The following is a 26,228-nucleotide window of genomic DNA, read 5'->3' on the forward strand; positions in this document are numbered from 1 at the left end:
CTCTATAGATGGACATTTAGTCTGGTAATAGCATTTGCCTTCGCAAACAATGCTGCAAGAAGGGGCACCTGGGTGGCTCAATTGCTTAAGCATCTGCCTTCAGCTTGGGTGGGGATCCCAGGGTCCTGGGATGGAGCCCTTCATCCAGCTTCCTGCTCAGCAGGGAGTCTGCTTGTTCCCCACCTCCCCCTCCTCCCTGCAGCTGTGCTCTCTCTCTCTCATTCTCATAAATAAATAAAATCTTTTAAAAACAGAATGAAACAAAATCCAATGTTACAACAATAAAAAATCCTGTACATATACCCATTTGATAAATTCCTGGTAGTAGAATTACTCTATCAATGACTAAATGCATTTTGGATTTTTCAAACTTATTTAACAACCCTTTATTGAAGATATACTATGTGTCAAGCTCTGTTTTTAGCCTAGGGATATCATGAAGAAAATAAATGTATCCATGCAAGGAACACACATTCCAAATTTGGCCAAATAGCCATTTATATATTTGATATCAATTTATACTATTTTGGAGTGTTTTATTTTTTCTCTATTGATTAATAAAGGGCATAAAAGAGAAAAATAGTTCACTGATATTTCTTTTCATTTTAAACTAAGAGAAAGGTTGACATTTTTGCAAATATTTGTAGGGTACTAAACTTTCTTTTTCTCTGAAACTGATGATTCAGATACTTTCCCCCCCTATTTTGTTGTTCACCTTTTTCTCATTGATTAGACACCTACCTTCCATAACATTTTCTTTCAAAGACTATTTATTGGGCAGCCCCGGTGGCTCAGTGGTTTAGCGCCGCCTTCAGCCCAGGGCGTGATCCTGGAGACCTGGGATCAAGTCCCACGTCAGGCTTCCTGCAGGGAGCCTGCTTCTCACTCTGCCTGTGTCTCTGCCTCTCTCTGTCTCTGTGTCCCAAATAAATAAATAAAATATTTTTTTAAAAAAGGACTATTTATTCATGAGAGACACAGGCAGAGGAGAAGCAGGCTCCCCGTGGGGAACCCGATGTGGGACCCAATCCCAGGACCCTGGATCACAACCTGAGCCAAAGACAGATGCTCAACCACTGAGCCACCCAGTCATCCCTATAATAGTAAACTTTTACTATATGTATCACTTTTCTGTATTGTTTATTTTTCCTTAATACATGCATAATTTTTTTCTGAAAAAAATAAATCTACTTTTAAATATATAAGTAGCCAACACAATATTGAAGGAGAACAAAGTTAGAAGATCGACACTGTCCAACATCAAGACATACTCTAAAGCTACAGTAATAGGAAAATGTGGTATTGGCGAAAGAACAAAGAGATCGATGGCACAGAACAGAGAGCCCAGACATAAACCTACACAAATATAATTGACTAATATTTAACAATGGAACAAAGGCAATTCAACGAAGAAAGGGACAATCTTCAACAAATGGTGCTGGAACAATAGACAGCCTCATGCAAAAAAAAAAAAAAAATCTAGACACAGATCTAACACTTTTCACAGAATTCACTCAAAATGGCTCAAATAACTAAATTTAAAACAGAAAACCATAAAACTCCTAAAAGATAACATAGGAGAAAATCTAGTAACCTTGGGTTAGGCAATGACTTTTTAGATATGAAAAGCTCGACCCATGGGAGAAAAATTGACAAGTTGAACTTCACTGAAATAAAAAACTACTCCGCAAAATACACTAATAGAATGGAAAGACAAACCACAATTTGGGAGAAAATATTTGTAAAACATATATTTGAGAAATGGCTGGTGTTCAAAAAAATGCAAAGAACTCTTAAAACCCCACAATAAGGGGCGCCTGGGTGGCTCAGTCAGTTAACTGCCCACCTTCAGCTCAGATCATGATCTGAGGGTGCTTTGGGCTCCCCACTCAGCGGGAGTCTGCTTCTTCCTTTCCTGCTCGCATTCCTGCTCCTGCTACTTGTGTCCTCTCTTTCTCTCTGTGTCAAATAAATAGATAAACAAATAAACATCTTAAAAAAAGAAAATCTATTAGAAAAAACACAAAAACCCCCATAAGAAAACCAAACAACTTGATTTAAAAATGAGCATAAGATCTGAACAGATACTTCACCAAAGAAAAGATGCAGATGGCAAACAAGCATAGGAAATGATGTTTAATATTGTATGTCATTAGAAAATTGCAAATGAAGACAATGAGCTATCACTACACACCTATTAGAATGGCTAAAGTCCAAAACACTGATGACACCAAATGAAGGAGAAGATGATGAGCAGCAGGAACTCTCGTTTCTTACCCGTGGGAATTTAAAATGGTACAGTTGCTTTGGAAGACAGTTTGGCAGTTTCTGGCAAAGCTAAACATATGTTTACTATACGATAGAGCAATCACACTCCTATCACACTCCTAGGTATTTACCCAAATGAGTTGAAAACTTATATTCACATAAAACCTGCACATGACTGTTTACAGCAGCTTTATTCCTAATTGCCAAAGCTTGAAAGCCACCAGGATGTCCTTCAGCAGGTGACGGATAAATAAACTGTGGTACATGCATACAATGGATTAGTACTCAGTAATGAAAAGAAATGAGCTATCAGTCAGGAAAAGACATGAATGAATCTTTAATGCATATCACTAAGGGAAAGAAATCAATCTGAAAAGGCTATATATCCTATGACTAGCTACATGACACTCTAGAATAAAGGCAAAACCATGGAGATAATAAAAGGATTGATGCTTGCCAGGAGTTGGGAGGGAAGAGATGAATTGGTGGAGCACAGGGGATTTTTAGAGCAGTAAAACTATTCTGAATGATACTGTAATGGTGGATTCAAGTTATTATACATTTGTCAAAACTTATGGAATGTACAATACAAAGAATTATTTAAAATGTAAATGATGGGTTATTTCATAATGATGTATCAATATTGGTTTACTAATTATAACAAATGCATCATGCTGGGACATCTGGGTGGCTCAGTGGTTGAGCATCTGCCTTTGGCTCAGGGCGTGATCCCAAGGTCCTGGGATTGGGTTCCACATTGGGCTCCCTGTGGGGAGCCTGCTTTTCACCCCCCCACGCCCCCATCCCTGCCTATATCTCTGCCTCTCTGTCTGTGTCTCAAATGAATGAATGAATAAATGAATGAGTGAATAAACAAATAAATAAATAAATAAAGCTTAGGGCACCAGGGTGGCTCAGTGGTTGAATGTCTGCCTTTGGCTTAGGTTGTAATCCTGGGGTCCTGGGGTCGAGTCCTATATCGGCTCCCTGCATGGATCTTGTTTCTCTTTTTGCCTATGTCTCTGCCTGTCTCTCTGCGTCTTGCATGAATACATAAACAAAATCTTTTAAAAATATTTAAAAAATATTTTTAGGGATCCCTGGGTGGCGCAGCGGTTTGGCGCCTGCCTTTGGCCCAGGGCGCGATCCTGGAGATCCGGGATCGAATCCCACATCGGGCTCCCGGTGCATGGGGCCTGCTTCTCTCTGCCTGTGTCTCTGCCTCTCTCTCTCTCTCTCTCTCTCTCTGTGACTATCATAAAAAATGAATAAAAAAAAATTAAATTAAAATAAAATAAAATATTTTTTAAAATTATCATGCTAATGCAAGATGTTAGCAATATGGAGGGAAGGGAGTGAGGGGGCATATGGGAAATCTGTGCTTTTTTTTTTCTTTTCATTTTCCTTTTATTTTAGTTGGAAATCTGTACTTTCTGCATAATTTTTCTGTAATTCTAAAAATGCTCAAGAATAGGCTTACTAATTAAATAATATGTGTGTGTAAGTAGAAACATTCTAGGAAAATATCTTTCTGGAAATGTATCCAATAATTTTATTTTCCTAATTCTTGTCTAAAGCAGACAAACAGTACAGGCTGTAGGAAATTAAAAGACAGCCTATCTTAGGAAGGCTGACCACATAAGAGGAGAACCCTTTCCTATAAGATGGCTATATCAATTATTCATTTTATGTACTAAATACCTACAGGAGTCAGCACTTGACATAAAGGCCAGAAGCAGGTGTCTTTGCTTGAGGACGTCAGTGTCATGAGGAAGATAGACACACAGATGCAGTACTGGATAACAATACTGTCAGCCCAGGGACTATTTCTAATCATTTCGTCCACATTGTATTGCATCCACACGATGCTGCAAACAAACTATTAACCCATTTTACAGGCAAAGACACTAAGCTCAGGAAGGTGAATTAACTTGCTTAGGGTAAGTGGCAGAGTTGACAATCAAGCTCAAGTGTGTTGACCAGCAAAATGGGTGACTTTTCAATCATGCCAGGGACAGAGGTAAAGTCGATTCATTTTAGAAGAAGACAATCAGTGGTTATGTTGCTTAAGAAAGTTGGATTCTGGTTTGAAACTTTTGAAGTTCAAATACCTTAACAGGTCTTTTGTCTTCTATTCGAGATTCTTGCCTTTTCTTGCCACTGGAGTCAATTCTTTGGTTTGTCATTCTCCCAACCGAAGGTCCATCAACTACTGCATGTGGCTCAACAGAAAGATGACCAGACTAGAAAATACTGAAAGCCAAGCTCTCCAGCAGGCTTCCTTTGTTCACCTTAAACCTGTCTGTCAAATTCAAGTTTCCTAGATGTTCCACAACTATGCTTGTAAAAGTCGAGGCAGCAGGCATCATCAATCAGCCTGTGTGGAAGAGAGTTATATTTAGTTGTCTTTTAGGAGCTGTCTCTTTGGATATCACAGAGATTCTGGTACAGCTTGTTACTGTTTGAGGGCTTCTGGGCCTACGGCAAGAGAAAATGGAGTGGGTGGTTTGCTGAAGTTTTTATAAATACCCCAGTATTTATTTAATGGTAGAAACACACAGAGAGAACACACAGAGTGTTAGAGGAAAGAACACAGCTTAGCTCCATTCATCCTCTGGGCCCACGACCAAGCACTTCCAGTCTGTTCTGAGGATCTGCCTCTGGAGCCAGCTGCAGCCCTGTGTCTGGGGAAGTCACCTGCCTGGCTGCTGGAAGAGGAAGGAAGGAAGGAACAGGGAACAATGAAGCCCTTGTTAAAAGCCAAGTTTTTTTTTGTTGTTGTTTGGTTTTGTTTTTTAAGTTTGTTTTCTAATCATGTCACTCCTCTGCTCAGAACCTTTCAGTAGCTTGCCACTGCTTCTAGGATAAAGGTCAAAAGCCCTGATATGGCAGATGAGGCTCTCTAGCCTGCTCTTCAGTTTCATCTCTTCCCACATTCTTTTTCTTTAAAGTCCCTTAAACATGTCCCTGCTCTGCCCACGTGAGGCCTATCCATGCTATTCCCTCCACCTGGAATGCTTTTCCCTCCACTGTCAAAAATTCTAGCTCATTATTCATTTCTCAGCTAAAACATCACTTCTACAAGCTGGACTTCAGCATCATCAAAAAAGTGTTTCCAGGGGCCTCAAATCAATCTTCCCTCCTCATCACCTTCCCAACTCCTTATACTTTTCCTTTATTCGAATTTCTAATGATGTATCTGTATGATTATTTAATTAATGTCTGTCTCTCCATTCCTGTCTTGCTTCCCATTTTAACTCCAGAGCCAATGCATAGACTTATAGTAGATATATCTGCCTTGTAAGGAGACTATAAAATAAGCGTTTGATCACTTTAATATTCAATTTTTAATAAAGGAAGTAAAAAAAGATCCTGATTAGTTTCCCCCTTTCTCAATTCTTAGCTGTGCCTTAGTCTGAAGATATATTTCCCTGAAGCTGGTCAATAATAGGACTAAGAAAAAGGACAATGTAGTATCAGAAGCTCTTAGACTCTGCTGCTGGGAACTTGGCCACCAAGCAGTCTTATACTTTACACCTGTGTTGTTTGGCATGGTAGCCACTAGCCATGTGTCCTGTTTAAATTTAATCTAGTTAAGGGACACTTGGCTAGCTCAGTCAGTAGGCCATGGGACTCTTAATCTCAGGGTCAAGAGGTCAAGCCCTATGTTGGGTGTGGTGCCTACTTAAAAGAAATAAACTAGTTTAAATTAAATAAAATTAAAATTTCATCAACTAATCAAGTTAAAAAATTATCAATCCAACTAGCCATGTTCCACATATCAATGATCACACATGGTCCATAATTACCATATTGGACTGTGTCAATGTAGAACATTTCCATTATCACAGCAAGTTCTATTGAATAGTAGTGCTGCTCTAGAATGAACAGAACAGGGAGCCTGGGTGGCTCAGTGGTTGAGCGTCTGCCTTTGGCTCAGGTCGTGATCCTGGGGTCCTGGGATCAAGTCCTAAATTGGGTTCCTCGCAGGGAGACTGCTTCTCCCTCTGCCTGTGTCTCTGCCTCTCTCTCTGTGTCTCTCATGAGTAAATAAATAAAATCTTAAAAAAACAAAACAAAACCAAAGTAATACATGTACATAGTCAAAATGTAATTGTATGTAAAATTTACCAATTTTGAATGTATTTTCTTCCAAAAATGTGAATGATGATAAATATAAAAAAAGAAATTAAAATTATTTTTCGCATTTTAAAAAATGCTATCTTTCTTCCAAAATATTCTGAATGACCTATCAAAACTAAAAGACAAAGTGAAGTTACAATCACTATCAAATTTCTAGTCAAAGGTATTAAACAAATTGCATGTTTTATTAGCTTCTTAGAAATTTCAGTTAAGTCTTCCATAATTTTTTAAAAAATATTTTATTTATTTATTCATGAGAGACACAGAGAAAGAGAGAGAAGCAGAGGCATAGGCAGAAGGAGAAGCAGGTTCCATGCAGGGAGCCTGATGTGGGACTCGATCCCGGGACTCCAGGATCACGCCCTGGGCCAAAGGCAGGCGCTAGACCACTGAGCCACCCAGGGATCCCCAGTCTTCCATAGTTTTATAGAACTGTTTACAGTTTTGCATTTACTACTCATCTATTTGTCAATGGAAAAATCTGTCATTCTTCCCATATGTAATGTTTAGATTTATATACACACACATTTAAGGGTAAAAAATTGACTAATACTACAAAATGTTCCTCTGACACTGCAATGTTAGTCAATACTTGTGCTAATTTAGGAAGATCTTCAGAAGCATGAATTGGAGCACAAAGAAGCAAGAAAACAGCTGCCTGGCATGCTGGGAAACAATACTTTATATGCAACAGTCTTTTGCATTCACGCTAAGAAGGAGGATTTGACAAGTTAATTTGTCTTTTCTCTTACCTAAGCATTCCTGCCACTCAGATCCTTCCTGCACTTCCAAACTGTGCTCTCTCATACTCAAACTTCTCAATATTTTAATGCAGGCGCCTTCTGTTTTGAGGATTTAGGACAAGAAAGGCAAGGAAGTGTGTCTCTTAGGGCATGATACGGTTAGGCAAAAGGATGAATGTATAGGTTTACAGGGTTGTCTAGAGCGCCTACCAAGTGACAAATGACAGAGATTCCCCTCCTCCAGTCTGCTTTTGAGTGTTTATGGCATGAGAGATGCTATAAACTCCGGGTCTCAGAGTAGAGACTCCTCTTGCCGGAGGCTAAGGGCCATGCTGTTTTAAAAACTAATTAGAGAGAGACTGCCTGGGTGGCTCGGTGGTTGAGTGTCTGCCTTCAGCTCAGGGCCTAATCCCAGGGTCCTCAAGGGGTTCTGGGTTTGAGTCCCACATCAGGCTCCCTGCATGGAGCCTGCTTCTCCCTCTGCCTATGTTTCTGCCTCTCTCTGTGTGTCTCTCATGAATAAATAAAACCTTAAAAAAAAAGAAAGAAAGAAAAACTGGGCAGCCTTGGTGGCTAGAGGTTTGGCGCCTGCCTTCAGCCCAGGGCGTGATCCTGGAGACCCCGGATCGAGTCCCATGTCGGGCTTCTTGCATGGAGCCTGCTTCTCCCTCTGCCTGTGTCTCTGCCTGTGTGTGTGTGTGTCTCTCATGAATAAATAAATAAAATCTTTTTTTTTTTTTTAAAGAAAAACTAATTAGAGAACATTCAATCGTTAATGGAGTACCAGACTATTTTTCAAAAGCACTACAGTGAACTTGCTATAAAGATGGACCTATAAGCTCATGCTCTAAGGCACTTCTACTCCAAACATTTAACAATGATAGTTTACAAATGGTATACAAGGACACAAATTTAATAGGATGCTGCCCACTACCTCACACTATACTCAGCAATTGACTGAAATGCAACAGAACTTAAATGTGAAAGATAAGAACAAAAAAACTCAAAGAATATGTATAAGAGTATCTTCATGAACTGCGGTAGGCAAAGAGATTTTTGGGGTTTTTAAAAGATTTTATTTATTTATTCATTAGAGACACAGGGAGCGAGTAAGCGAACGAGAGAGAAAGAGAGATAGGCAGAGACATAGGCAGAGGGAGAAGCAGGCTCTCTGCAGGGAGCCTGATGCAGGACTTGATCCCAGGACCCAGAGATCCTGACCTGAGCCGAAGGCAGATGCTCTATGGCTGAGCCACCCAGATGCCCCATCAGGGATACTATTAAGAGAGTGAAAGGTCAAGCCTCAGACTAAGAGAAGAGATTTGCAACATATATATCCATTGAAAGATTCAAATACTAAATACACATTAAAAATCTACTAAATAATAAAAAAAGACATTTTAAAGAGTGTAGAAGACTTGAATAGGCGTTTATTTCACAAAAGTGGAAATCTAAAATGCCAATAAGCAAATGAAAATGTGCCCAACATTACTATGCATGCTGAAAATGCTGATTAAAACCACAAAGAGGTGCACCTGGTTGGCTCAGTGGTTGAGTGTCTGCCTTTGGCTCAGGTCTTGATCCTGGGGTCCTGGGATGGAGTCCTGTATCAGGCTCCCTGCAGGGAGTTGTCCTTCTGCCTATGTCTCTGTCTTTCTGTGTCTTTCATGAATAAGTACAGTCTTAAACAAAACAAAACAAAACAAAACAAAACCACAAAGAGATACCATTCTACAACCACCAAAATGAATGGTGAAAATGAAAGAGATTGATGATACCAAAATTTGATAATAATGTGGAATACTGTCATTTTCATATACTGCATATAGGAGCATATATTGGTACAGCCATTTTAGAAAAATGGCATTAATCTATTAGAGGTCATTGTACACTTTCCCTGTGATCCAGCAACCGTACTCTTAGGTATAGGAGAAATGAGCATATATGAGCACAAAAGAGCTTTATAATAACATTCAGGGGCACATAGGTGGCTCATTGGTTGAATGTCTGACTCTCAGTTTCAGCTCAGGTTTCATGGTTGTGGGATCTAGCCTTGTGTCAGGCTCCATGCTCAGTGCAGAGTCGGCTTCAGATTCTTTCTCCCTCTCCCTCTGCTCCTCCCCTGCTCTCATGCTCACACTTTCTACAATGAATATATCTTTTTTCTTTTTAAAGATTTTATTTATTTATTCATGAAAGACAGGGAGAGAGAGACAGAAAGAGAGAGAGAGAGAGAGGCAGAGACACAGGCAGCAGGAGAAGCAGGATCCATGCAGCCTGAGCCACCCAGGGATCCCCTGAATAAATCTTTTTAAAAAACTCAACCAACCAAACAAACAAAAGAGTATTCATAGAAACTTTATTCATATTAAGTAAAGAACTGGAAATATTCATCAATAGGAGAATGGATAAGCAATGATATAGTCATATAATGGAATACTATACAACAGTAAAAAGAAGTGACATATGGCTACATAGAACAACATGATGATGTCATATTCATAACCATATTCACAAAGCCTTACAGTAAGAGTCCATGCTATATGATTAAAGTTACATGAAGTTCAAGAATAGGCAAGACTAATCTATGATAATGAAGCCAGAATAATGATTGCCTTAGGGCACTGACTAGAAAGTGGTGAAAGGGAGGCTTCTTTGGTGTTGGGAATACTCTATATCTTCATCTGGGTGGTGAGTAGCCAAGTATACACATATAAAAAAATTCGTTGAGAGGCACAATTACAATGAGTATACTTAATAGATGTTATATCTTAAAAGCCTACTCAAAGAAAATAGAATAAATATCCCAGAATGACATCCCAGCACCTGTTTTCACCAACTGAAAGAAATCTGAAGAGGATTTTGCTTTTTACAAAAAAAGCCCATTATCAAACTAACTTAGGTCTTTCATAAAAGTGAAGGGGAGGAATGTGAACTTTCTGAAAATTGGAGGATACCTCTATTCAGATATGGAAAATTGTTGCAGAAAATTTAGGTCATATCAAAGTTTGGTTCTTTGAAAATTTGATTTTTTTTTTAAAGTAGGCTCTATGCCCAAAGTTGGGCTCAGACTCACAAACCTGAGATCAAGAGTTGCATGCTCTACTGACTACACCAGTTGCATATCGCAAAATTTGATTTTTTATTTATTTTTATTTTTTTATTTTTTATTTTTATTTTTTTAAAGATTTTATTTATTTATTCATGAGAGAGAGAGAGAGAGAGAGAGAGAGAGAGAGGCAGAGACACAGGCAGACAGAGAAGCAGGCTGCATGCAAGGAGCCCGATGTGGGACTTGAACCTGGGAATCCAGGATCACACCTTGAGCCAAAGGCAGGCGCTCAACCTCTGAGGCACCCAGGCATACCAAATTTGATTTTTTAATATAATTTTCAAGTTATTCAAAGAGATAGATACTCACATAATGCCCTAGAAAAGTAGTCAGCCACTCACTTGAATTCAGAAGAAAAAAGTCTTTATTTCTTTTACTTACTTTGTATCTTTATTGTAAATGGTAGGTAGGCTGATAAACATATGTGTTAAAATTTAAGAAGAAAACAATGACAATGGGGAAAAACCATCTCTTTTTACAAGGGCAGTGCTCAGCCAGACACATTTAGGCCTATTATTAAACATGAAAAATTGTTTTTAAGAACAATTAAAAATAAAAATGAATACGATGGCACTAATGGTATTTGGGGGCATGGCTAAGACTCACTGTAGAAATGAGGATTTAATTGCATAAATGCTTGAAAACTGGGGAAAAATAATTTATATCTCTGTACAGTAGGAATCATTTTATAATTGTTTTTCGATAATTTTTCCTTAGAAGGAAAAATTTTATTTTAGAGGTTATTAAAATAAATGTCCAGTAATTACAGCAACTTGTTCCAGAGGGAAGTTAGTCCAAAGAGCTCCGCACTAAGGCAGGTAGGTACCTTCCATGTTTTTATTTTTCCATCACATCAAGCTGCAATCTCTAGAAACAGGTGGCTGTGCCGGAAAGGATGCCAGCCACTGGCCACACACTAGGCCAAACTTGCTCTGATATCACCTGATCCAGACTCAGCCCTTGGAGTCTGGGTCCTCAGAGGGGGCAGTTTCAATCTACCTGTGGCTTCAGGCTTGTTGGTGTTTTGCAGAAGCTGTATTGCCTTGGTAGGAAAGAATATGGCAAAAAGGTGCTGGGTGTTGCAGTAACAATAGATGGTCACAAAACTTGACTTTCTCAGACAAGAAGGCATGTCTGAGCAAGGGATGCTAGATCAACAGGGGCCAGCTATACCGTCTGCTGGAGGGAGTCAGGCAATATTGCCAAGGGGAAGGCTCCCTGGCAGGAAAGAGCTTCCAGAGTTTGGCTGAAGTAAACAATTAATTGGGGAGAAGGGGTGGGAGAGGTTGGACTTTGCCAATCAACTGACTGAGTTGAGACTATTTTAAACGTTATGAGAAGCCATGAAAGAGTTCTAAGCAGGGAATTGTGGGATCAGGTTTGCACTTACAGTTTTAAAACTGTCCTTCTGCCGTCTGGGTCGCTCAGTGGTTGAGAGCCTTTGGCCCAGGGCGTGATCCCGGAGTCCTGGGATTGAGTCCCACATCGGACTTCCTGCAGGGAACTTGCTTCTCCCTCTGTTTCTGTCTCTCTCTGTGGTCTCTCATGAATAAATAAATAAAACCTTTTAAAAAAAACAACACGACTCTGTCCTTTGAAGAGGGGATTGTGATAGAGCCAGAGTAAAAGCAGAGAGACCGATTAGGAAGTTGTTATTAGTAGTCCGGGAAGAGATAATAGTCGTGGAGATAAATATGAACAGATGGGATATAGAGTTTATAGGGATAAATGACTACTAGTACTTACTAAGAACTTTGAGGAACTAGAGATATGAAAAAATGAGAAAAATCAGTTTTATTTTTATTTATTTTTTAAAAAAGATTTTATTTATTTATTTGAGATAAAATGCCTGTGTGAGAATGAGCACAAGTTGGGGGGTGGGGGAGGTGTTTAGAGGCAGAAGGAGAAGCAGGCTCCCAGCTGAGCAGGGACCCTGAAGCAGGGTTCTATCCCGGGACCCTGGGATCATGACCTGAGTGGAAGGCAGACACTTAACTGACTGAGCCACCCAGGAGACCCAAGAAGAATCAGCTTTTACTCTCAAGGATGGCCAGTGAAAGATAAATACATCTAAGAATTTGCTATGTATCTTTCTTTCTTTTCTTTTTTTTTTTTTTAAGATTTTATTTATTCATGACACACACACACACACACACACACACACACACAGAGGCAGAGACATGGGCAGAGGGAGAAGCAGGTTCCATACAGGGAGCCCGACGTGGGACTCAATCCGGGGAGTTCGGGACCACGCCCTGAGCGAAAGGTGGACGCTTGACAACTGAGCCACCCAGGTGTCCCACTAATGGATCTCTCTAAATCTTGCTCTTGCTTTTTTCTAGGTGCTTATTGAACATATACAAAACTGGGCTTACATGTCAGTGTGGCTGTTTTTAATATAAATGGTATTATACTATACAAGGTTCATTCAACAGTACTTCTTGGAGATCTATCTATGCTATTACATCCGTATAAAGATCATTCTTTGTAACAGCAACATAATACTCTATAATATTAATATGCCAGAAGTAAACTCCAGTGGTCAAACTGCCCCCTACAATTCCCACTCTCCAAGCCCTTCATTTTCTAATTGTGGCTTCCTTACTTAAGTAAATTGTGTTAACCTCAATAAAGAGGTAAAGTGAGGCAAGATCAAATTACCAGAAATTGAATTTATTTGGGAATAGCAGAGGAATTGCCATTCAGGAAACACACACTGTAGCAAGCTACAGGTGAATCCATTGAATGCTTGGGGTGGGCTATATTTACCGGCAAGGTGGAAGTCTGGCCAGAGTCCAGGCAGGTAAGTTGATTGGCTTGAGGGTAGGAAGAGATTCTTAGTGCATGTTCACAGGTCTTCTATAAATCATGCACTTACAGAAAGCATCCTCAGTTCTTAAGTTCTGTTCTTTTGAGGATGCATGCGATTCTCCATTTCATATCCTCCAGTTCCATTTTTATTTTATTTCTTTATTTAATGAAGTAAATAAACTCTGTGCCTAACCTGGGCCTCAAACTCACAACCTGGAGATCAAGAGTCACATGCTCTACCAACTGAGCCAGCTAGGCGCCCCCCTCTGGTTCCATTTTAGATAGAAAGCCTTTCACAGTTGTAAATACTTCATAAACCCAAACACTGCCTTTTATTTTCTTGGTACTCACTTCGTAAAAGGGCTCTGCACACAGGAACTTACTGAATGCTCACAACAGTCTGATTGTGAAGAGGCAAGCCTCCTGAATCCTTTGCCCTTGAAATGTCCCCCTGCCTGGTGTTCATAACACAATTTGAATAGGCCTTGAAATTGTGGGCCTGCAGCCTAAGGCAGGATGTCATCTGGGTGCTCTGAGCAGGAAAATAATGAAAAATAATGTTCAGTTGATGTCACAAGCCATTCACCATTCAGACAGTGATGTTTTTCAGGGTGGACTGAAATGAGTTTGCTTTCTTCTGCTTCAAAACATCCTGGAAATAGCCTGCCTCCTGAATTCTGAGGCTGACTGTGGAGGGTGAAGGTGATGGGTGAGTTAATATTAAAGCTGGCTTTTTCCCTCAACATTTTATTATGGAAAATTTCAAACATACAGAAAAGTTGAAAGAATTGCAGAGTGACCACTCCTATACCCACTACCTAGATTCAATTATTAACATTTTGCTGATTGCTTTATCACCTAATCTGTTCATCTGCTGATTTGCCCATTCACAGATGCATCAGATCATCTTTTTTTTTTTTTTAATTTTTAGAAAAATTTTTAGAGAGGGAAGAAGGGGCATAGATAGAGAGATTTTTTTTTTTTTTTTTTACTTAAAAAATTTTTTAAATTTATTTTAGAGAGAGAGGGCATGCAGGGGAAGGGTCAGGGGCAGAGGGAAAGAATCCTCAAGCTGACTCCCAGCTGAGTGCACAGCAGGTCATAGGCCTGGATCCCAGCACCCCAAGATCATGACCTGAGCCCAAATCAAGAGTCAGCCATTTAACCTATGAGCAACCCAGGTGCCCCAATTCATTTTATATTTTGACACTGCCCCCTAAATTTTCAGCATGAGCACCATTAACTGGAGTTTAATATTTATGACTTAAAAAAAATACTTGACGGAAATTTATAACCAGTGCACAAATCTCAAGTGGACCATCTCATCAATCTGACAAGCACCTATGCGTGGAACCCAAGCCCCTATCAATATCTGTTAGACTGATCAGTGGATCACAGCCTTTAAGATTCCCATTTGGTGTGGTGAGAATGGCAAAGAGTCTGCAAAACCTCAGCAGAAGTAGGAGAGAGGAATAATGGGAAAGAGAAGCCACATGAGTGACTGTCCTGATGGAACCTGACCAGAGTCTGCCATTTCCCCTCATCAGGCTGGACTCAAGTTGGGAGATGCCGTTTCCCTTTGTGCTATCTCACATCATTGTTTAAATATACAAACTTTTATTTTTTTTCACTTTATTACTCTGCATTAAAAGTCACAAGCACTTCCAGAGAATCTGGAAAAAAAAAAAAAAAGAAAAAAAAAAAGAAAATTAACTGGAAAAACGGGATGGCTGGGGAAGTTTCCAGGCAAAAGCACATTCCTTAAGGCATCTCTGGCTGAGAGCTAGAAGGCATGCAAAGAATTTGATAATACGCACATTATGACCCATATTACACAAAATTATGACTCATATTACGAAAGCACAGCACTTGTGAAGGGTCCCGAGAAACAGCGCTGGGTTTTCAAACGCTGTTTCAGAAAGGCCGACCGAGGGTGCACAACTTTCAAATGAAAAACTGGGACGTGCACTCCACCTTCCAAACGCCACCCTCCTCGTTGTCATCAACAATGAAAACGACAGTTTTCGACAACAGTTGAAAACGCTGAGTGGAGGTTTTTAAAATCTTAATTTTTTTTTTTTTTAAGTGTGAGGCCAAAAATCAACACTCTTTCTTTTGGAGGCTGCTTACATTTTTTTCCCGGTTAACGTGAAGGCTAGCGATACCAACTTTGAAAACTTTGTGACATTATATAAACGAAAATAGCAAAAGGTTATAATCGCACCGCGCAGAGCTGAGCCCCATGAACAAACTTTCGGTGTTCAAACTCTCCTCGCTGCGAACGGTTTTCATTTTGAGGGCGCACTTAGATAACCGTTTTTTTTTTTTTTTAAACAACCAGGGCTTTTAAACAAAAATTACAGAAAGTATTGTCTTTTTTTTTTTTTTTTTTTGTCGTCATCTAGCAGATGGGATCCAAAAATTGCGGTAGGAAGAAACCGTTAATTAAAAAAAAAAACAAAAACAGTAGCACAGAAAAGTACTTAGAGAGAAAACATTACGCCTTCATTTTGGTGAATTAGCAACAAAGAAAAGGATTAGCTTGGACGGGTCCTTTTCAAAAAAATAAATATTTTTTCCCTCCGGCTCCCGCTAGGGCGGAGGAAGTTGTGCCTCGGGTCGGAGAGGGTGGGATGGAGGGAAGGACAAATAGCGGGGAGGCTCGGCCCGGGCGGGGGCGGGGGCGGGGGCGGCTCGCGGGGGGCGGGGGGCGGGGGGGGCGCAGCCCGAGGCGGCCGGCAGGTGCCTGGGCTCAGCCCCCTACCCCCGCCCTCCCCGGAGCGTGGCCTCGCCCCCTGGCGGGCGAGCGCTAGGTGCGGCGGCGCGGGCGGGGGGCACAGACCCCGCGGGCGGCGGGCTGGAGGCCGGGGTCGGCCGGGCCCCCACCCCCGAGGGCCGGCCCGTCGGCGCGCGCCCAGGAGCATGCCCGCGGCCGCGGCGCGCGGCGGAGCCCCGGGGAGGAGAGCCGCGGGAGGGCGTGTGCGAAGGCGGCGGCGGCGGCGGCGGCGGAGGAGCCGCTAGTCCCTCCCTCCTGGGGGAGCAGCTGCCGCGGCCGCCACCATCAGCGCGCGGGCCGCGGCCGGAGCGAGCCCGGCGAGCGGCGCGCGCGGGGGAGGGCGGGGGCGGGGGCGGGGAGGGGGGTGGGCGGAGGGGGCGGGAGGGCGTGGGGGGAGGGTCTCGCGCTCCCGGCGACCAGAGCCCGAGAGGGAGACCCTGGCGGCGGCGGCGGCGGCGGCGGCGGCGGCGGCGCCTGACACTCTGCGCCTCCTGCCGTGCTCCGGGGCGGCATGTCCGAGGCTGGCGGGGCCGGGCCGGGCGGCGGCGGGGCAGGGGCCGGGGCCGGGGCCGGGGCCGGGGCAGGGGCCGGGGCCGGGGCCGGGCTCGGGGCGCTGCCCCCGCAGCCCCCCGCGCCGCCGCCCGCGCCGCCGCAGGGCTCCCCGTGCTCCGCCGCCGCCGCCGCCGCCGGGGGCTCGGGCGCCTGCGGACCGGCGACGGCAGTGGCGGCGGCGGGCACGGCCGAAGGACCGGGAGGCGGCGGCTCGGCCCGGATCGCCGTGAAGAAGGCGCAGCTGCGCTCGGCTCCGCGGGCCAAGAAACTGGAGAAACTCGGAGTGTACTCCGCCTGCAAGGTAGTGGCCCGCCGCTCCCGGGCCGGGCCGGGCCGCCGCGGGGGGCTGGGGCCTGCCGCGGGGACCCCCGCCCCTCCCCCGCCCCTCCCCCGCCCCTCCCCTCCCCTCCCCTCCCCTCCCCTCCCGCGCGCGCCCCCGCCCCCGCCCCCGCGCCCGCCTCCCGCCCGGGGCCGCTGCACCGCGGAAGTGCTGCTGTCGCCCGCGCCCAATTAGCTGCTTCTCGGACCAGAGTCCCGTGGGGCTGGACGGAGGGGATCACCGCGGTCGGAGCCTTTCATTCTTCCCCTTCGGAAGGAGTTGCCTCTGCGTCTGCGCTCCTGGGCTGCCCTGGGGCTTTGTTGCTCTGTAGGAGCTCGCCGGAGGCACCTTCCCGAGAGCCGAGCGGCGCTGGCTAAGCGGCGAGCGCCCCGGGGCTAAGGAAACCTCTTTTTTGGGGGGGGTGGGCGGGGGGATGTGTGCGCCCCGTCTTCGCGCGTCCTCTCCCCGCGCGCCCCGCCGCGAGGAGCCGAGCCGGGTGGAAGGAGTGAGAGCGAAGTCGGCTTCGGGGCTCGGGCGCTGTGCGGATCCGAGGGGCGGGCCGTCGGGGCGGGAGCCCGGGGCCAGGGTCCGGGAGCTCCCCGCGCCCCAGGCTGAGGGCGGGGGCGCCGCTGCGCGCCGTGACAGCCCCGTCATTATTGTATTATTACTTGTTTAGTTCAAACGCTGTCCCAGCTGCTCGAGGTGTAAACAGGCTTTGGCAAGGTGACAGCCTGCGCGGCGGGCGCTGCTGCTCAGTTTGAGGACGCGCGTTTCTCGCCGCCCCCTTTGCACCGCAGCTCCCGGCCCCCCGCAGCCCCTCGGCCGCAGATCCAGATGTGGGCGCCGGGCTCCCGGGGTGGGAGGATCGCCCGAGGCCGCGGGGCAGGCTGGCCCTGCGCTGTCAGCAGCGGCTTTGTTTTGACAGGGTGACAGCTGAGGGGGGCGGGGACTTGGCCTTGTCAGCTCCTGCGGCCTGTGGCTGAGGCCGGGAAGACACACTCACACACCTCCCTCGTGCATCTCCCGCCTGCTGCAAACAGGGTCAAGTTCCCAGGTTCCAGATTCCCACGGCCAAACTGCATCGACCGCTTCTGGATTTTGACGTAAAGATTGTTCATCCTGCTGGAACCTCTCTCCCTACAGTGATGCCGTTTTCAGTATTTACTGGAGCTTCTCAAGCGCACGGGAATGTCTGTGCTTACTAACTGCCCTTTTCCCCCACACCATTCACATCCTCGTGTGTGGGATGAATGCCCACCGTGTCCCCTACATGGGTGTAATAAATAATTGCTGAAGGAATGTAGTAGGATCTAGCTCTACTGCTTTTCAAACTTTGAGGTGCATAGGGATCACCTGGGGAGCTTTACTTTTTTTTTCTTAAGATTTTATTTATTTCTTCATGAGAGACATAGAGCACGAGAGAGAGGCAGAGACACAGGCAGAGGGAGAAGCAGACTCCATGCGAGGAGCCAGACATGGGACTCGATCCCGGGTCTCCAGAGTCACCACCTGGGCCAAAGGTGGCGCTAAACCTCTGAGCCACCCAGGCTGCCCACCTGGGGAGCTTTAAAATGCAAATTCTGAATCGGTGGATCTGGAGTGGGGCTGAGATTCTGCATCTCGAACAAACTCTCAGATGATGTGATGCCAGTCCAATGACCACGCTCCAAGTAGCAAGTCCCTGGTTCAGACCTGGGCAATGTTTTATTAATCCCTTTTGAATTCAGCCAAGAAAGCAAACTGCCCTCCTCTGAGGGCAATACGGGGTTGGTGTTTATGAAGGACTGCAAAAAAGATAGAGGGGAGGATACTTCTAAGAAAGGTGAAAGGCCACAAGGTGATCATAAGGGGCATAAGGCTAGTGGCAACAAGGCATGGAGTCTAGTAGGCAGATGGGAGAACTGTGCCCAGAATGGAAAACAAGGTCATTTATTTATTGGACTTGACATTCTGCAGCCTGAATGGGTTCATGTAGTAACTATCAGTTCAGTCACTTTTTATTAGGTTCCCCACACCAACACCTTCTCTCCCAGCAGCCTGCCTTAATATCTGAAAAATTCCCTGAAGTTTTGGTCCCAAGAACCATGAGCCTATGTGATGTGCCCTGCACTGATGTCTTTGATCCTTTCAGATTTCTGAGAGTGAGGTGTAGCACCTTTCCTCAGGTTTGTGACTTGCGTGGTTTCATGTTCACACGCACAAACTTTTAGGAAGGGAAAGCTGCTCATTAAAGGCCTCTCTTTCTGCTCTTGGGAGACTCTGGACATGTCCATTTTTATTTGCTCATTCGTTCAGTAAATATTTAGAGGGGTCACAACTAGGTGCCAGGCATTGTGCTAGATGCTGGGGATGTGACACCCAGAATGTGTTCTTCTGGAGCTGCTGAGCGTATGTGTACGTGTGCATGCACGTGCATGCATTGTTTGGGGCCCGGGGATGTAGGCAGTAGACCGTTTACAATGTTGTTAGAAAACTCTGCTTGCTTAGGATGGTGTTGGAACCCAGAGGTGGGCAGTTCTAGGGCTGGAGCATGGGTGGGGTAGGAATGGCTTCCTGGAGGAAGTGTCAGTGGGTGCTTAGGACTCTTGGCAGTGCAGGGTGGGGTGACGTGAAGCTTCTTGAAGTGGAGAAACTGAAAGCACTTGTGAAAGCTTGGACCTGGGCCAGCAGGAGCTAAAGCTGCATTGGCTGAGGCCACCAGGTTGGGGGGCAATGTGTGTGGCCAAGAGGGCATTGTGGAATCCAGGAATTTTAACGTGGGGAGTAACATTCTCTCAGATTTGCTTTAAAAAAAAAAAAAAAAAAAAAACAAAACCAAAAACAAAAAAACCTCTGTTTGGTTGGGTGTGAGGGGAGTGTGAGAGAGCAGATCTGTGGTTCTTTATCAGCTTGTCTCTATCCTTCATATAAGAAAGCCCCCAAAGGACAGGTTCCTCTACCTTTTGTCACTGATGGGCCCCTTGGCAAAGTGGAGGGAGTAGAGAGGTGAGAGAATGAGGAGGGACTGGAAAGAGAGGAGTAGTTTACTGGGGGTTATTAGAAGAAAAGCAGGTCCCAGACCTGATAAAAGATCTGGCCTTTAAACTTCACAAACGAAACAGGAGGAGGGAGCTAGTTCACAGCCCGGGTGGTATGCCACACCCTGGAGAGAAGAAAAAAGAAGAAACAAACAAACTTGTTTTGCAGGATCTAGAGTAGAGTTCTTTGAACTATGTTCTGGCAAAGGTTGCTTCAGAGAGTCCCTTTGCTTCTGTGTGACACAGCCAGAGTAATCATTAAAAATGTAGATCTGACCACATTATTTCTCTACTTGGGTCCCTTAATTTCTCTTTGCTGGAGTCCACAAAGCCCTGCAGGGCCTGACCACTGCTATGTCTGGCCCCTTTTCAGGGCGCTGCATGCATGGTTCCCTTCTACCTCAGGGCCTTTGCACATATTGTCCACTGGAACTGAAAGCTCTTCTCTCAACTCATTTTCACATTAACTCCCAACTCTTCCTGCCACTCTCACATTTCTTGCATTTCCTTTATCTGCTTGACCAGCCTTTCTGTTATAAGTTGTTTGGAACCCCCTTGTGCTTGCTTTTCCTTCCCAGTGCTTTTATCCCAAATTTTAATTGTGTGATTATTTGATATGTGTTTGTCTCTGAATAGATTCTAAGTGGTGTGGTTATTGACTTGGGTGAATGAACTGGAGAGAACTGAGGAAAAGGTTAGCTCTTCAGGATAGCGGTAGTGAAATTTGAGCCTGACTGCTTCTTGACAGTCAGGTAGAGGGAATTCTTTCATATAGTGCATTTTTAGGTATCTCACAGGTGTGCACAGGACTGGGTTTTTAGTGTTATAGAAGAAACTTAAGTAAATATATAAGTAGGTCAAATCTCAGTCTCCATGAGTTTAAGTATAATTTATCTACTAAAAAACCCCATTGACTCTTCCTAATGAAATAGGCCATTTATACATGCAAGGAAGCAGTAGGGTATAGTGGCCCACAGCATGTGCTTGAGTTCAGACTTCAGGATATCCAGGGGTGTGAGCTTGGACAATGACTTTACCTCAGCCTCCATTTCCTTGTCAATAATGATACTGTCTCATTGCATAACAGGGAGGGTTTAAACTGGGCTAATCTGTATAAGGCATCCAGCTGGGTGTCTGGCCCAGGGTAAGCCCCTACAGCAGCTCGGAGTAGGGAATACACTGTTAATGTGGAAGTCTGGAAAGACCGTGGGATTTAGAGGATCTCAAATCTCAGCTCTGCCACTCGTGTGATCTTGGGCACAAGTCATCCAGTTTTGCTCTGAGCCTTGATGACTTCCTCTATAAAATGGAGACTAAAACTTCAACCCTGAAGTTAAAAGAGAAGAGGTCCTCCAAAGTTCCTGGAACCCAAAAGTGTCGGATTAATGCTGGGTGAATGGAGTTGCTGCGTTGTCTGTCAGAGTCAATGGCCAAAGAGCATTTATTCAGAACCCAGTTGCTTTGATTCTGGGCTGACTGCCATACTTGGTGAGTGACACAGGCTATAAAATTAGGCTGCATTTAAAACATAATGGTTTATAATCTAAAAGTAACACTGATTGTCGAACATACAGAGGCAGAGAAAAAACTCCTACGTTGGCCAGGAGCTGGTGAATGGGGCAGGGAGAGCAAGTTCTTAAAGTTGGGGAGAGCCTCCAACACTTTTGCATTTGTTGGTCACTCCTCCAGAGAGCAAATTTCTTTTTCAGCTGTCAATATCTAGAACAGTGGCTCTTACCCAGGAGCTGTTTTGCACGTGCCCCTCCTACCCCCCCCTCTCCCGGGGTATTTGGCGATGTCTGGAGGCATTTTTGGTGTCATTGTTAATGTGAGGGAGGAAGTGGTACTGGCAGCTAGTGAGTAGAAGCCCAGGATGTTACTAAGCATCTCACTCTGCACAGGACATACCTGCCCAACAATGATCTGGTCCCAAATGACAGTAGTGCTGAAGTTGAGAAACCCTGTTTTAGAGGAAAATTGTATTGACCTGTAGTGCCATGAATACATTTGCAGCATAGGAAAAATTAATGCTTTTAAGGCTAATTTGCATAACACTTAAAACCTGAAAATGTCACTGTGAATCATGGGGCATATTTCTAAACAGCTTTATTGTGGTATAATTTGTAGATCGTAAAAGTCACCAGCTGTAAGCGTGCAGTCAGATGCTTTTGAGTAAAAGTATATAGTTATGCCTCCATCACTACAGTTTGGTGTTATAACTCTTCCATTGCCCTAAAAACTTTCCTCCTGCCCTGGGCATCTTTTTAAAGTGATACTTTGTATTAATTCACAGTTTGCAAATGGAAACCAAATTAAAAAATCTTTTTGGAGCTCATTAGATAAGTAGTAATATAAGAAAGCACAAAACATGCAGGGGTGTCGACAAAATGTTTTCTAAGAGTGGTCCTTAGCCACATAACTCTATAGCATAGAATTATGTCTTGCGTGGTGACTTCTCTAAGAGGCGGTATCATGGAGCATGGAGTCAGGCACACATAGGAAAAATATTTCATTTGGCAGGCACAATACAAAAAGCCCAAGAGAAAGATGACAAAAAAAAAAAAAAAAAAAAAAAAAAAACAAAAACAAAAAAACAAAAAAAAAAGAGAAAGATGACCAAATTTAATTGTTTCCTCATAAACTTTCAGGGAAGATGGAAATTCAAGCCTGCAAAGCCTTCAGATTGCAATTTACCGTTTTATGTAACTGAGAAAGTAGTTTGTAGGGCAAAAGAGAACAAAAATCTGCTGAGGAGTGTTTTGTTTTAGGAAGCATGTGTTTGCAACTAGCATTTTGTGATGCAGTGCTGGTGTGTTTTTTGATCTCCTTTTCTTTCTTTGTTTCTTTCTTTCTTTTTTTTTTTTTTTTTTGGTTTGTTTTATTTCTTTAAACCACTGAGCAGATTTAAACTTGGTTACCTGTCCACATAGGCAGGATTTAATTCTGTGTCTATCAGGGAAATCCACAAGTCTAAGCCGTCATAGGGAATGTCGAGGGTAAAACAGACATTTCATGTGAGGTACCTTGGAACAATCAGAACATCTGCTTCTCAGATTAAAGATTTGGATACACTGTGCAGTGCCAATAAAACTTGGATGTCCAAGGCTTAGTGGCTTCTGATTTAGTTTGTCCCTCTCTCCAGGAGAGGAAGGTAGTTGTTTAGGAATGGTTGTCAGTGGTTTCTTATTCTTCATGGTTTCCTACTCCTAATCTGCTGCAAACGCAAAGCACCTGTGGCAGGATAGTAGGCGCACTGACTGCCTGGCTACCTGGAGCAAACTTGGAGAACCCTCCTTCTCCCTCCATGCTGGGTGCCTTTGGGCAGCCACTTAACAGCCTTGGGGTTCAGTTTCCTTACTGGTGAAGTGGGAGTCAAGGCACCACCTCATTGACTCGCTGTGAAGATGGAATACGGTAGCATGTATGAAAGGTCTTGGAATACATGTATTCCCACCTATGTCTATTTTTTTTTTTAACATTCTATTTATTTATTCATGAGAGAGAGAGAGAGGAAGAGACATAGGTAGAGGGAGAAGCAGGTTCTCTGTGGGGAGCCCAATGCCGGACTTGATCCTAGGACCCCGGGATCATGCCCTGAGAAAATGGCAGACGCTCAACCACTAAGCCACCCAGGTGCCCCACCCCCCTCACCTATGTTTATTTTAGTTCATTTCTGGAAACCTTCTGTGGGTATCAGCAGTTTTGTTGATAGTGTTTTTGCCAGAGTGTTCAGCCTCCTGTCATTTGATCCTTCTACCTGGGGCAAGAAGAGGGTGAGGAAGGTCATTTTACTAGCAGGGAACTGAGACCCAAAGAGGTGAAGCAACTTCCTCAAGCAGCAGTGGTTGCTCAGGGAAGAGCTTGCCCCCAAAGTAGATCTTTCTAGTGCACAATTTTGCATCCCCTTTCCGTAATATGGGGAGTGGAGGGGATGGTGTTCTCGGTGGCTTACAGAGAGGATTTAGTTTCAGGAGTTTGATGGCTCTCATTTGACATTTATTGTTACTCCTATTGTGAGGTATGTTCAAAGGCTTTCCTAGTTCATTGAGACTGTGCAGGCCATAAAGCAAACAAAATAACCATTTTTTATTATGGGCCTAGACAGACAGATGCATGCCCTTGATTGTTTTAAAGCTGACAATCAAGGATGGCCACTATGCTGGCCCATTAGAATTCCTTGTTGAAGGAAGATGAAAGTGATACCTACAGAGGCTGTAGAAGGTGCCAGATATGCCAGAGAGGCAAGGAATTGACTGTCCTGGACATTTAGAAGTCCAAAAACAGCTCTGCAGAAGACTGCACACAGCAGTGTTTCAGCCCAATTCAGAGGAAAGTCATTTTTGTTTAACTTAATTTTATTATGCAGACAGTGAAGTGCTTATGTCATAAGCATATATAGCTTGATGAATTTTTACATAGGCACACAGCCATGCAGCTGCCACTCAGATGAAGCTGAAGGCCGCTTGTGCCTCCTCCCCACCTCGAGTAACCCTTATTCTTTTTTTTTTTTTAAGATTTTATTCATTTATTCATGAGAGACACACACACAGAGAGAGAGAGAGAGGCAGAGACACAGGCAGAGGGAGAAGCAGGCTCCATGCAGGGAGCCCGATGTGGGACTCGAACCCGGGTATCCAGGATCACGCCCTGGGCTGAAGGCGGCGCTAAACCACTGAGCCACCCTGGCTGCCCCCCTTATTCTTTTAATACTAGAGATTACTTTTGCTTTTCTTAAACTTGACCCAAATGGGATGGTGTGGTATGAATTCTTTTGAACCTGGCTTTTGTCACTCACATGATGTCTGTGAGCTGCATCCCTGTTGCTGCATATAGAAGTAGTTTGTAAAGACACATTTTTTTAAACTAAAACGTTTTAAAAATTGTCACCCATTTTCAGGATGAAAGTCATTGGATGCGGACTTCATAAAATGAATTTTAATTAAATCTTTGGAAGAAAAGATGAGAATTTGATATTTCCGAATTTAGCATATGTGAATGTTTTTGGAATGTAGGGAAGAACCCTTGAAGGCAAGAATGGGACAAGAAACCAAGGAGGGCTGTAGATAAGCTTTGGGATGGAGGTGGGTGCTGGGGGCCTGTGATGTCACAGCTGGTAAAATGTGTAGCCTGCATCTTCTCCTCTGGAGTCTGTATTGGTGAGTCTTTACTGGTAAATATCCATGTGAAGAAGCCCTCCTGTCACACATCTTTGGTTCTAGAAGATGTCTAGAATTATATGTTGTATTCTGCAAGCCATGCAGAACCATACATGTTGGGAGCTGTGGCAGGGTCTCTAGAAGGCTGGCTAGAACCCAGCCAATAAAGCTCCAACACCTCTGTGTTGTGTTATTAGCCTGTGGGATTGAGATGCAGGAAAGAGATCATCCTCCTCGGCCCTCCCCTCATGGCCCTAATCTCCGAAAGTGTGAGGCCACCTCTCTTCAGGAGTGGCAGTGAGGAGCACAGATTACTCTATTACTCAAAACGCAGTTTCAGCATAACAACTCATCCTTGAAAACTCATGTGTGATATGTAAGCTTATTATTTAATAGAATCATATGGACTATCCACTTATGAAGTAATCTGTTGTGTAATTGGTGTATTTAATACAACAGGATTTTTGTCTTTTTTACTTGGGTGCACATGTACATGGGGGTGTTGTACCTAATGCCATTTATTTATTCTTCATTTATTTCCATGGGTTGCTTTAAATTTCTACTTAAGTAGCTCCTGTCTAAATTCCTTATGATGGTTCATCCCCTTTCATCACAATTGAAATAACATTGAATCCTTATATATTTTTAAAGATTTATTTATTATTTTAGCGAGTGCACATGGAGACAGCGAGCATACACAGGGGGAGGGGCAGAGGGAGAAAGAATCTTTTATTTATTTTTTTAAGATTTCATTATTTATTCATGAGAGACACACACACACACAGAGGCAGAGACACAGGCAGAGGGAGAAGCAGGCTCCATGCAGGGAGTCTGATGTGGGACTCGATCCCGGGACTCCAGGATCAGGCCCTGGGCCAAAGGGAGACGCTCAGCCACTGAGCCACTCAGGTGTCCCAGAGAGAGAGAATATTAAGTAGACTCTCTGCTGAGTGTGGAGTCTGATGCTGGGGGGTAAGAGGGTGCTCAATCCCAGGACCCTGAGATCACGACGTGAGCCAAATCCAAGAGTCAGTCGCTTTTACCAACTTAGCCATCCAGGTGCCCCTTGAATCTTTGTAATGAATTGTTTTCATCTCTGGCATTTAATTATACATGCTGATACTCCCTGCATTGCACACTTTTTTTTTCTTTAAGATTTTATTTACTTACTTATAAGAAACACACACACAGAGAGGCAGAGACATAGGCAGAGGGAGAAGCAGGCTCCATGCAGGGGAGCCCGATGTGGGACTCGATCCCAGGACTCCAGGATCACACCCCGGGCCGAAGGCGGCACTAAACCACCGAGCTACCCGGGCTGCCTGCACGCT

The 26,228-nt window shown here is 44.1% G+C and overlaps 1 protein-coding gene across 2 annotated transcripts in view; it reads left to right on the forward strand.

Annotated features, from left to right (window-relative positions):
• The first annotated feature begins 16,296 nt into the window (after positions 1–16,296).
• KAT2B (lysine acetyltransferase 2B) overlaps positions 16,297–26,228 on the forward strand; it is a 99,993-nt gene continuing 90,061 nt past the window's right edge. Inside the window, exons 1-2 of one of the 2 annotated variants that reach the window (XM_077865358.1) lie at positions 16,585–16,706; positions 17,765–21,229. Coding sequence is in view for 1 of the 2 variants with exons in the window: in XM_077865354.1 (XP_077721480.1) it covers positions 16,365–16,706 (342 nt within the window). In the remaining variant the exon portion in view is untranslated. Of the gene's footprint in view, positions 16,707–17,764; positions 21,230–26,228 lie in introns of both variants that reach the window. The other variant, XM_077865354.1, reaches the window with a different exon arrangement.

The sequence above is a fragment of the Canis aureus genome, chromosome 22 (assembly GCF_053574225.1).
Source record: "Canis aureus isolate CA01 chromosome 22, VMU_Caureus_v.1.0, whole genome shotgun sequence".
Lineage (NCBI taxonomy): Eukaryota > Metazoa > Chordata > Mammalia > Carnivora > Canidae > Canis > Canis aureus.